The 13,204-nt window shown below is 36.5% G+C and overlaps 1 protein-coding gene across 1 annotated transcript in view; it reads left to right on the top strand.

Moving 5' to 3' along the window:
* Cdk5 (Cyclin-dependent kinase 5) overlaps positions 1-13,204 on the top strand; it is a 33,358-nt gene that overhangs the window by 4,664 nt on the left and 15,490 nt on the right. Inside the window, exons 2-5 of the mRNA XM_083135233.1 lie at positions 8,846-8,934; positions 9,244-9,437; positions 10,509-10,596; positions 10,952-11,123. Of these exons, the coding sequence (XP_082991359.1) occupies positions 8,846-8,934; positions 9,244-9,437; positions 10,509-10,596; positions 10,952-11,123 (543 nt within the window). The remainder of the gene's footprint in view (positions 1-8,845; positions 8,935-9,243; positions 9,438-10,508; positions 10,597-10,951; positions 11,124-13,204) is intronic.

Here is a 13,204-nt window from a genome sequence, read left to right as displayed (position 1 = left end):
GTGAAGAACAAAATTCTGGAGCGTGGAAAGAAGTATTTACGACTAGAGCCGTTTAAAGTTGCGAGGTGGAAGTCTACTTGTGGCCATGTTAGTTTCGTAGCACCCGTACCGATAGATGTATGTAAAAGTCAGTTTTTCAGGGCTATACCCCAAGAAATGTCCAAATTTCCCGCTGATTCCAGGCTTCGCCTTTGGGGTAATTAACCTACTGCTACTGCGTCCCCGCTTTTCTCTATATAGTCCCTTTGGTTGATTTAGTGCTTTAAGTCCACTTTATGCACAGTAAGGCTAATCGGGACTGGACCTACAGTTTAAAGTGGAATCCGAACCACTATGTGCCTCCACCGGGTATTGAATCCGGGACCCCTTGATTACAAGGCGACGACGCTACCACTGCGCCATCGGCGAGGCCCTATATTCCCTTTGGAAGGCATGTTAGAAACTGCCCAGAGCCACCTGCCCGACACATTTTCCGCACTGAAATATTAGGAAGGTACCAAAATATTAAACCTCAGAAGGTAACTTACCTCGTTATCCCAAGACCAGGCACTGAACGAATAGCGGGTTGAACACCTGTGACATGAATCCATGATGGAAGCCCTGAAAAACTGTATTAACGTTACGTAGGTAAGGAATTTTAATGTTATAAAAATGTAAGTTTCATAGCACGTAGAACTCTAAAAATTACCATCCGCCCTAGTTTGAAACTCCCATTCTTAGAAGAAACTTCATTTTGGACGAAAATATTTGTAATGTGCTTGAAATCGAGTGTGGGTGATGTGACCACAGAGCCCAAATGGGGGCTTTATGCAACCTGATTTTTTTTTGAATGTCATGGTACCACATTTTATCGAACAAACATTATTAGGCTCCATTGATGAATGCGATTTTAGTCTGATACCGCCATCCAACTAATGTCGAATTGCGACAAAATGCCTCATTACGTCATCCAACAAAAAATTAATGCGTGACGCTCTTGTACATTAATGTACAATGTTATGGAACAAAATAATAATAAGTAGTTAAATATTTTAATATACTATACTCTTTCCCGGCTATCTTGAGCAAGGTCGTGCATAGTGGCAGAGAAGGCAGGGGGCGCTTGAGTGGGCAGAGCAAAGCCTGCAAAGGTTGGTAAGTGCATATGCTATGCTTTCCCTCCCCCCTCCTCCACGCAGTGCCATTCCCTCTCACATGTTCATTGCTGGAGCCATCTCACATCACTACTTGTGCAGAGACTTGTTGTTATTTTGCTTGCTCCAGAGATAGATGGGACAGAGTATAGCAATTACTTCAATCATTCAGTCCTAAAAACGTATCACTTTCCTCAGTAATCAATGTTCCTCTGTCACCTCTACTGAATTTTAAACTTTTGTCTATTTTTATTGAATTTATTAGGAGACTACTTTATATGATGGGCATCCAGAGAGTAAATTCCAATTAACCATAACTTAAAAGAGGGCATCAGTGGTAATTGACATTTATTGTATTAGTTACAGTGACCCATAACTTACTTTTCGACATATTGACCACCGTTGCTCAGATATTTTTTGTAGCATGGCACTAAATTTTGTATGCCCATGTTATGTGTCTCCTCCCAAAAAGTGGAACTTTCTGTGCAACAGCATCGCTGTCGAAATATATGTCCTGCCAGAAACAACTTCAGCTGAAGGAAGAGATGGAAGTCTGTACACGTGAGGATGGGGCTAACACTTGAAATGATGCAGAAAAGCGTGCATGAACTCAGCTGAGCATGGTGGGTCAGCCTTCCGTGAATTGTCTGCACAATCGCCTTGCCATACAGTCTCTTATGACGTCCAGTCCTTACACCTCATACTGTTGTCGGTATGTCTCTGCTGGCGTCCACTTATGAGCATGCAGACATACCTCTGTAGGCAGGAGACTGTATGAGAGCTGCCATCTTTCTCCTAGTGCTCTTATAAATCGACTCCATTCACAGCACTGCAACTACACCCAATTACAGCGACACACCACCTCTTCCTATTTGCATACGTGTGTTGTGCTTCAACCACTATGACCATCAGAACTAACTTTCTGGATGCTCCTCGTATATAAACTTATGGATGCTGTAACATTATGTTTCTGTTTTAATATTTGATTAGCTAAATCCGATGCCTGTACAATGCAGTAGACTCACCTTCCCTAAATTGCTTGCATTAATTTTTTAATTTTTCGCCAGCAATAATGGTAACTTCTTGTCAGTTTCACGATACTCGAATATACTGTGAATGTTTGTATTGAAGAAGTCCCATTGATAATATAAGGAAATATGACATTTTGGTTTGTATGTTTCCATTGCTTCACTTTCAGAATATATAGTTCTGCAGTTTTAATCAGGGTTGGCATGTTCAAAACTTTTAATACAGTGTTTTAATCATTTTAAAGACTTGTTTAAAACACATTTTAATACTTTATATTGGATAGTCTGTGCTTATTTACGTGTTTTGTTACTTTGTCTTTTCATTCAGCCAATGTAATTGTCTTTACTTTGCACAGATTCCGTTCAATGGCTGAAAACGTATATCCACTTAACAAAGAAACATATTGTAATGAATATCCAGAACCATGTTTAAAACACCTGGCTATCTTTTTTTTTTTACAAGTGTTTAAAACATTTTTAAAATGGAATAGTATATGGATGAAACAGTTTTGTTCTGCACAAAACATATTGCATGTAGTTGTTAATGTCAGTAATTTGTTGCATTCACGATAAAATGTCGTATTTCGGAAAACAGAGTACAGTGCACTCAAGGGAAACGAAACTAGCTGGGAAGTACGATTCCAAATGCGAGAGGGGAAGCAGGTAGAACACTCACCAAACCATTCGTAAACATCTCTACCTATTTTGGCGGTGATGTTACTACATTTGAAACTACATTGTTGTTTCCACAGCAGACCATTTTCACAGAACCTGCTTCCTGACCAAAGTGCCATCACCCCTACTTTGCCAATGAACATATCCAGTTGTCGCATTGATTAACAGATTCTTTATTAATAAGTATTCTTAGAAAATGAGGCCTCCCCGATGTTGGTAACATCATTGCCTTGTAATAAAAGGGGTACCAGGTTTGATACCCAGTGGAGGTACAAGTGATTTGGATCACACTTTAAACTCCCGATTAGCCTTTCTGTGAATAAAGTGGACTTAAAGATATAATCAATCTTAAAAAATAGTTTTTTTTGGCATTATGTTTAAACATTTTATTTGTTTAAAACTTGTTTATTGTTGTTGATTAAAATGCTATTTAAAACACTTTTAATTGTTTCTTTTAAAAATACTCAAATTTTGCCAACCCTGGATTTAAGGGATTTTTGTGTTTTGGGCAGTGGTCGGAAGTAGCACACTACTTGTAACCATTTTTTGTGGCTGTAGCAAAGCTACAAAATTCCTGTGGTTGTATCGAAATTTTCACTACAACTACATTTCTTCTCAGTATTTTGAAGTAAATTATGAATGTGGCAAAAGTGTAAGAAAAAAAATCTGCAATGATGCTTACTTTTGCAGTAGGTTCGTAAATACATTGAAATACAGATACTGTAGATCAGCGGTTCTTCAACTGTGGTCCGCGGGTCCCTCTCAGGGGGTCCGCAAAATCCTCCCAGTGTTCCAAAAAGGTTCGGAAAAATACTAAGACGAGCATTTACTCTTTAATGCTAAGAATGGATTATGAGAACGAAAATTATACAAATTTACGGTGTCTATTTACTGAGGTAAAAGAAATTTAAGTAGATAAGCCAAAAACATAAACATGACTAAGCATCGCCAGTGCCCACAGCAACAGCACACATGTTTTGGCTGAGAACTGCCTGGGATGGTGCTTGTGAGGGGACAGTTGATTGTTTGGCTCAGATTGCTTCGCCTTTGGTATGAACATCTCAAAAGTGTTTAGGAGGACTTACTCTTCGCACTACAGCTGAAGAAGTATTTGCCAGCTTAAATGCGTTTATAATATCTCGTAATATGGACTGGTTGAAATGCGTTGGAGTTAGCACAGATGGAGCATGAGCAATGTCGGGAAGGCTTACTGGACTTGCAGCATGAATAAAAGAAATCACCCTGTGGGGACATGGTTACATTGCTGCTTACACAAGGATGCACTAGTGGCCAAGAAGATACCAGAAGAGCTTCAACAGACATTAAATGAATGTGAAAATTGTCAATTTCATCAAAAGCAAGTCACTGAAATCAAGACTTTTTGAGCAGCTCTGCAAAGAAATGGACAGTGAATATCATCAACTTTTGTTTCACTGTGAAGTTTGCTGGCTGTCACGAGGTAAAGTTTTGTCTCGATTCTGGGAATTGAGAGACGACATAAGAATATTTCTCTTGGATAAGCAATTTCATCTCAGCGATCGTTTGAATGATTTTTCCTGGTTAGTCAAGTTAGCATACTTATCAGATATCTTCATCCATTTAAATAATCTGAACTTAAGTCTTCAAGGAGAAAAAAGTAACCATCTTTTTAGTTGAAGATAAGATCGAAGCAAGGATCAAATAGTTGGAGTTGTGGAGTTAGCGTATACTGAATGGAAAATATGAGGAGACCTTTCCATACATGTCAAATTTTCTTCGTTCCACGGAAGAAGAGTTGTCGGAGAACGACAAGTCACTCTTTGCACAATATTTGAAACGCTTGCAGTAATCGTTCAGAGAATATTTTCCTGTGCCTGATGCAAGCAAAAATTGGACCAGGGATCCATTTTCAGTTCGCGTGCATGAAGTAGAAGGGTTTACAGAAGCAGAAGAAGACCAATTCATGGAGGTAACAACGGACGGTGCTCTGAAAATGCAGTTCAAAGAAAAGACACTTGCAAACTTTTGGGCTTGCTTACAGGATGATTTTCCTGGACTATCAAAGAAGGCCATGAAAGTATTAATGCCTTTCGTAACAACCTACTTATGTGAAAAATAATTCGCTGCTCTTATCTATCTTAGAAAAAGTACAGAAACTGTTTGGAAAATGTAGAATCAGACCTTAGGATTCCAGTTTCTACCATTGAGCCCGATATATTACGACTTGTCAGTGAAATCCAGCATCATCTCTCTCACACGAAATAAGATTAACAACTAGTATTGTGTCATCTCTTGTCATTATTAACACAAAATTGTATTTTATATACTTTTGATTAATTGAATATAATTGCTACATACAATTAACATTACAATAAAATGCAAATAAAAATAAAATGTATGTGTTCATTTAATTTTCCTTTCCTTAAGTGATGATACACTAGAAATAAATATGTATAATGCAAATTCCGTGCTTTAAACTTTGAGTTAATTCTTGGGGGTCTGTGAGAGTGAGTGATCTCTGAAGGGGGTCCGTGGTCTAGGAAAGTTCAAGAACCGCTGATCTAGATTATAAATATCTTGATATCGCAGGTTATAAATATTCACGTAATTTATTTCATTAGTATCTGAATAATTCTAATATCCAGATAACTAACTGACATATATGAATATATTCCAGCTGACAGCTACTTTTGTTTTCAGCTGCATCACTATTTTGGGGAGAGACATGCCTTGTGTCATCCCCCGAACAAATCCTGTGGATATCCATGGTGTAAAAGACAGCAAAATGTCATTAATTCCTGTATAAAACAACTTGCAGAGCAAAATCGATTGATCCATTTTCCACTATAATGACAAACAATAGTGCTAGCAATCAATGGCTCAGTACGTTAACAGCATTGATCATTGTTAGTACATAGGATCTCACCAGCAAGAAATTATTGTTACAAGAATGATAGATATACACTTTCTGAAATTACAATTATTTTAATAATATTTGTTCACAAATTTTAAAATTATAGTACGTTTAGTACACTTGGGTTTACACATCAGTTTCCTCAATATATTTTATGATATTGTAAAAAGTACATATGAGTTATTGACTTTCCTGCAGAAACGACAATTTTCTTTAGTAAATATACAGTTTCCAAATTTATGTATTTATGCTATTTTTATGTTGCTTTTCTGTAACTTTCGCTAATTATGACAATGAGGATGAATGGTTTATTTAGCAATTCTCTTTTCTGGAGTTGCTTTCTGCCACTTTTGGCTAATTGTGAGAATGAGGAAGAATGATGAATGATGATGAGCAGTGTTGGGAATGGAGGAGCAGGATGATCCCATCCTCCCAACTAGGTGATTTTCATAGGTTTTTTTTTTTGAGTCAGCTTTATGCACAGATAAGCTAATTGAGACTGAATCCGAACCACTATGTGCTTCCGCCGGGTATCGAACCTGGGGCACTTTGATTACAACCCAACCCATGGCACGATGGCCCTCGAAGCCCTTGGTCTATCCCCAGACTTGCAGTCTCCCTCTCAGAATCCTACCTAGTGGTGTGGAGATCTTCAACCATTCCCAGCTGTTATAAGAGATATTCGTGACCGGAACTTCGATTACAAGGTGACAAAATTTCCACTGTCCCCAACAGAAAAACTTATGTAAAGCATCGATCCATCTGCTTCTCATTTATACCATAGAAACAACCCCAGGCTATCTTCAAGGTTCGAACAAGCAACTAAAATTCCGTTTAAGAGCTAAGAAGATAACATTGATAAATATCACATTTTTATGTTATTTTCCTTTTGCACAACACATTATAGTTAATTTTGATACATATGATAAATTCCAACATATTTTCAGACTAGAATTTCACGAGAAATGCAGTGGTGAAGGTTCCTTCACACTATCTTTAATCAGGAAAAAGTTACAACTGCATGATTGTAACAAATGTATCATTTTCCAGGTGTGAGAAAACAGTGTCACATATATATATCACATCACCACGGGCACCGAAACCGGCTGGGTCAGGGGGCCCTGGCCCCTTCAGTTCTCGTTTGCCCCCTCCCCTATAGGGGCCCAATGTATAGCTTTCAACATATTACATAACTTTTGCACAGAACAGGTGGGAAATTACGCAACATTCTGCTCTGAAATGCACAGAATCAATCACTCATTTTATTTTTTTTTGTGCTTGTGCGTTTACTATTTCAGTATTTTCTTTTTCAAACCGATAATGAATGAAGGAAAAAGCTTGGTTATTATGAATGGTATATTATGACAGAGTGGACAGTTGCGGTGCCAACAATCGACCTCGCCTGGATGGAAATTTTATCTTGAGATTTCCTTTTTTGCATATGAATATGTGTGAAGATATTGAACTCCTATAAAGGATTGTAGGAATACGTATTAAAACCGAATATGATACTCAAATTCTCAGTCCAAAGTTAACATGTAAAGTATTATGTTATTACATAATCACAGTAGTACAGTGAATTTTTTGTTCAGCTAATAAAGTTAGATGGAGGCTACCCTGATATATGTTTTGTTGTCAAAGCTAGTTATTGTAATTACAATTTTTCAAATGTTAACTCAAGTGTATTAGGTCCCCGAAAACATAAAACAAATAAGTATTTATGCTTTACTCAACTTTACCCGGCCCCCAAAATCCGAAGAAGTTGACATCTATGAACACCACCTCCTTCCATTGTAAAAATTTTGAGTTGAATTCAATATGGCGGACGTTTGCTTGGCATATACCAATGTGGTTCCCAATAGCCTAACCTGTTTCTATCATGACCAATTGTACCCAGCCTAACTCCTTTACTTTTTAAAGGGGGTGTTAAGGGACTTTTGAATCACCTTGTAGGCCCTTGTATGTGGCTTTGTCAACATACTATGAAGAATTTCACACACACACACACACAGATTATAAATATACACGTATACATGTGTGTGTGTTTGAAGGTAGGTAGGTAGAGGGTGAGGGCCTTTGGTAACATTTTCCGGGAGGGCCCAAGATTTGTAGATCCGGCACTGATTCTGATCACTGGTTTTGGGTGTGCTATGTTGCCATACGTGCATCAAACAAGTCACCAATTCACCATGGCCATATCTTGCTTACGTGTACAAGGGTTAAGTTCTTTGTTTGCTTTATATAGGAAAGAGAAGCAGGATACAAGCATTAATGCTTTGAAAATTTAGTATGCAGTCCTGGTTCTTAGAAGCGAAGGTTAGAATAACAGAAGCTTAGAAATCTTCAAATCAGTCGAAATATGAACATATATGTAATAACAAGAAAGGCTAAGTAGATTGAGAAATATCAAAAAGTCTTCCTTAAACCAACCAAATCACTCTAATCTCATTTAATCGTAACTCTAAAAATAATCAAATATTTTATTTAAACTTGCTTCCACATGAAAAAATCACTCCTCATATTATGAATGCAATAATTTTCCAAATTCACTCTTTGCCAGTTTGAATATAAATCATAGAGAAATTAAGTCCATTTCTTGTAAGCTAATATATGAGAACAATCTATATATGGTAGCTGTATGAGTTTATTATTTCCATGTACAAGTACATGAATTTAGTTAAAATTGTCAGGGGAAAATGCAAAAATTGTCCTGGAAATGTCGGGGAATTTCCCAACCTGAAGTTACTCACCCACAAAAAAAGTTTATTTGCATTAAGTTCTTGAACATCAATTCACTTGTCATAAGTTAATTTCACTGGCATGGAACAATAAATCATGGGTCAACAGAAATATAGAGTTAATTAACAGAACTATTTATAGAAAGTGACCTCCCGATGGCATATTGGTAATGCGTTGCTTTGTAACATCAAACATCCGTAATTATCTATGTATACTCTTAACTGTGTAACTATTGACAAGGTTAGACAGTAGAGCAGCCTGTAGCTGAATCTCACCCACAAATAAAGGAATTATTATGTACCATATTTATAAATATGCTACAAGTGTAAAATATTTTGTAATTTTGCTCTCCTGATATTGTGGCCTTCTCATTGCAGGTACTTATGGCACAGTCTTCAAGGCCAAGAACAGAGAATCGCATGAAATTGTTGCTTTAAAAAGAGTGCGTCTTGATGATGATGATGAAGTAAGTAAATATTTTATGTAGTACAATGGGGGATAAATCATTTAAGAACTAATAGAATGTGCTGCAAAAATTTCTGCTTGTGTATCATGCACCTTTTGAATTGAATCTAGTTGTCATATGAACAGGATATTAGTTAGTAAATAATATTCAGTACATTGTTATTAACCACAATTGCATATGTACTACATCTCAAAATTATACACGCTCTTCCCTTTTTCATGTCCCTCACCCCCTTCCATTTGTTATTGAATTTCCTTATTACTTTTTTTAATTGAAATAATGTACAGTTTATCTATATATCTTTTGCAGGGAGTTCCTTCTTCAGCATTGCGAGAAATATGCTTGTTGAAAGAGCTGAAACATAAGAATATAGTTCGCCTGTATGATGTTCTTCATAGTGACAAGAAACTTACTTTGGTGTTCGAGCACTGTGACCAGGACTTGAAAAAGTACTTTGATAGCTTGAATGGTGAAATTGACCCAGATGTGGTGAAATCCTTTATGTGAGTTTCTGTTTGTCTACATCAGGGATTCCCAACCTTTTTATGTTCGCAGCACCCTTAGGAACGAGAGTAAAAACTTGAGGCACCCTTGTTGGAATTTTAAAAAAAAAGTTAATCTTAAATCGAAGTGGAATATGTTATCAGGAGCAAGTTAAATTTATTGTCAAATTAATACCTACTCCATTACTAATATTATTAATTTATTGAAAGATAATATAAGGAACAAACAGCAGAATAGAATACAGTTTACTACATTGAAAATCACTCAAATGTGTTTTATTTTATTAATGTGAGACTTGCAATTGAGGCTTAGAGCACAAATATTTGATATCAGGCCTTACGGTTGACAGCGAAACACTCATATCGTCCTCAAGGTTATGCAGTCTATTTCTTGGTTTGGATTTTATTGTCGCCACAGCAGAGGTTTCTCGCACAAATATGAAGTTGAAAAGGGCAAAAGTACGTTCATTGTTTTCTTAACTAGGTTAGGATACTCGTCTGTCAGTACAAGCCAAGAAATAGCTACCAACGCCTCTTTCTTGGTGAACTTCCTAATAATATTTTTTTTCGTTCATCCCTCGTGGCACCCCTAGGCCGATCTCACAGTATCCTAGGTTGCAGCAGCACCCTGGTTGGGAATCACTGGCCTGCAGGTTCAAAATATCTACGTTTTAAACGAATATCTGTTTCAAGTCAAGAATGTCATTTTAATGTTCAAAATGTAAATGCTGTTACTAACTTTTATAATGAAATTGAGTGACTTAATCCATTTATTAAAAGAAAAACTGCATATAAAATCATATTCTTAATGTTCATCAAATGCCATATTTATTTTCCTCTCTTCACTTTCAGTTTCCTAAGTAGGTACATATCAATATGAAAGTTTTACTAATTCCATTGCAACTTCATTTATTATTTAGAAAAAAAAAACTACAGAAGGCAGTATATCTTGCATTCTACTATTATTAATGCATAACAAATAGCAAATTTGTACCAAAATATCACAAATACATGTTCAGTCAGCTAGGTCACAAAATGAAATTGTATAACTATTTTCATCCATTTCCACAGGTATCAGTTGCTTAGAGGCTTGGCATTCTGTCACAGTCATAATGTCTTACACAGAGATCTGAAGCCACAAAATCTTCTCATTAATAAGGTAAGGTCATGTCAGTAAGTATATTTTTACTGAAGTAACTATAAATTTTCAAATTATAATCCGCTGTCAGACCCATGTTGGGATCTTTTCATGTTTTGACAAACATTACGTGTCTGCTTTGAAACAGCTGTGTGTTATTTCAGTACTATTATACAAAGGCATATGTTCATTTCATTAGGAGACATATAATATATAATATATTTTTTAATTTGTTAACTTGACAGGTTTTTCTAAAAAAGTAATTTTAAAACTATTTAGCCTGATGAAAAATTCGTAAGTAAACCTAAGACAATGTGACATAAAACTTTTATGCTTGTTCAATCTTATGTTTAACGTAAGTCTTGTAATTGTTTAGAATGGTGAGCTGAAGTTGGCTGATTTTGGATTAGCAAGAGCCTTTGGTATCCCAGTCAAATGTTATTCTGCAGAAGTAGTGACATTGTGGTATCGCCCTCCTGATGTTCTATTTGGGGCCAAGTTGTATACTACTTCAATAGACATGTGGTCAGCAGGCTGCATTTTTGCTGGTGAGAAAATTTTGTTTTTATTTTGTATAAATCTCATTATTCTTATGTCAAATAGTCGTGTGATTATGGCATTGCCTGGGCTGTGAGACAAATGGAGAAATCCACTTGTGAACATTTGTATAAGCTCTATACTCTGCATAACACACTTTTTTAAACCTTGAAATTCATATTAAAAAAAAAAAATGTATGTGCTGGATGTGAGGATGTCATCCAGTGGATAAGTGGATGCACCGGCAGCTCCAGAAGGGGGGGGGGGGGTACGATGGTACGGTTGTACCCTCTGTTGTTTCACGGATGCCGGGGCAACATGAAGGCAGAACATAGCCGGATTTTATTTACTAAATGCATCCTTTGGGGTAAACTTGTACTTGTTCTTGCGCATATTTGTTGCTATGCAAAGTTCCGACTGAAACACTTTGGAGATATGTAAGAGGAAAAAATGCCAAAACATCGTTCCTTTTGTTTCGTTTTTATTTTGCTTGCTGCTTCAATCAACTGTCAACAGTCGCGCGGAACCTGCCCTCTAAGATCAACAATCCCTTATAAGATACATTCTCACTTTTACGTATTAAATTGTCGGTGTTTCGTTTTTCATTCACTGCTTCAGAATGCAGCAGGCGGCTGCTCTGAAGGGCTACTGGAAGTTTTTGAACATTTTAATAATTCGCAACAATATGCGGCACCATAAACATGTTTTTAAAAATAGTTCATAGTATTGCTTCCCTTCGGATACTCAGTTGAGGTCTGGTAGTTAGTGAATCACATGCATTAGAAGAGTACGGTCTTAACAGTTTTTTTCTTTCTGGTTTTCCGTTTTCACATCCAATGAAAATGAGTACAGCAAAGAAAAACTGCCAGGGACAGAAAATAGGAAAAGGCAGAGAGAACAGGAAAAGGCTACTTTGCGTCAGTCTACTTTCACGAATAATTTTATGAAATGTTCAAAATCAGGCGAGTTATTGAAATCATTGAAAAACAGCCTACTTCTAGCGAATCATTTTTGTACACTTTTCCCGAACAGTATCATAGTGAAAAAAATTTTGCGATTCAAGTTTCGAAACTAGAGATATGGACACTTGAATTTTGGATAACGTTAGTTATGTCAGGTTTACTGTTGTTTTTGTCTTTGCTTCTCTCCTGGCTTTTTCTTTCGAAATTACAATAAAATATTGCTGCAAGAATTTGTCATTTCTTGGTAAAACTACGTATAGTATTAGGTACGGCTAACAGGCCCATACCCGTACTCAAGGGGGGGCCTCGAGCCATGAAATATTTTGATGCAAACCTACAAAAATAACGGATAATTTTTAAGATTTTCCAAGAATTTAGATTGTCTTCTTGTATAAATGAATGGGTTGTCTCTGGAGAGAGGCAGACTCCAGAAGTCTGCAGTCTGCTATATTTAGTAATTTTAGTTTTAAACCATTTATGTGAAGCTACTAAATGTTCCAATTTGGTCAGGACAGTTCACCATATTTACTCTCTGTTTCCACTTTTTTCGAACTGCAGTCTTGATGAGAAAATGTCCTTTTTTGTGGTTAATTCACATTCATACATGTCCATAGCGTTCGTGGTCACATTTAGGGTATGAATTCACGTGGAAGAAGGGGGATCTTGTTCTATTAAAATGTTTCCCTCATTAAAATTGACTTCAAACGTACTTTACTAAGAATAACATCATAAACATGTACAAAGAAGGAATAACAAAGAATGATGTTAGCCTGTGTGTGAATGTTGCATACATCTCTTTTCTCTCTCTCTCTCTCTTTAGGGCTGGTAACAGCATGGGGTAAAAACGTACTTCTACAGTCATAGATAAAGTTTTAAAATTACATTAAATTGGACTAGTAAGATATGGAGCTGTAGCTGCAAAGGTGGTTGTCATTGTCACCCTAGGCCCCTGGAACATAAAAATTAGACCGACCTGTCATTTCTCCTCTATTTCTCACCTCCTTTCGTCAGGAATAAAACTTACATGTTAATTTAATAGGAAACTAATGTCTTCTTAAAGTTTTTGTCCCCCCACCTAGTTATCTTTAATTTGCAATCGATTGATTGATTGATTTGCTTTATTTTTACTT

The sequence above is a fragment of the Lepisma saccharinum genome, chromosome 14 (assembly GCF_977018435.1).
Source record: "Lepisma saccharinum chromosome 14, izLepSacc3.1, whole genome shotgun sequence".
NCBI lineage: Eukaryota > Metazoa > Arthropoda > Insecta > Zygentoma > Lepismatidae > Lepisma > Lepisma saccharinum.
This window is presented reverse-complemented; position numbering and strand designations above follow the sequence as displayed.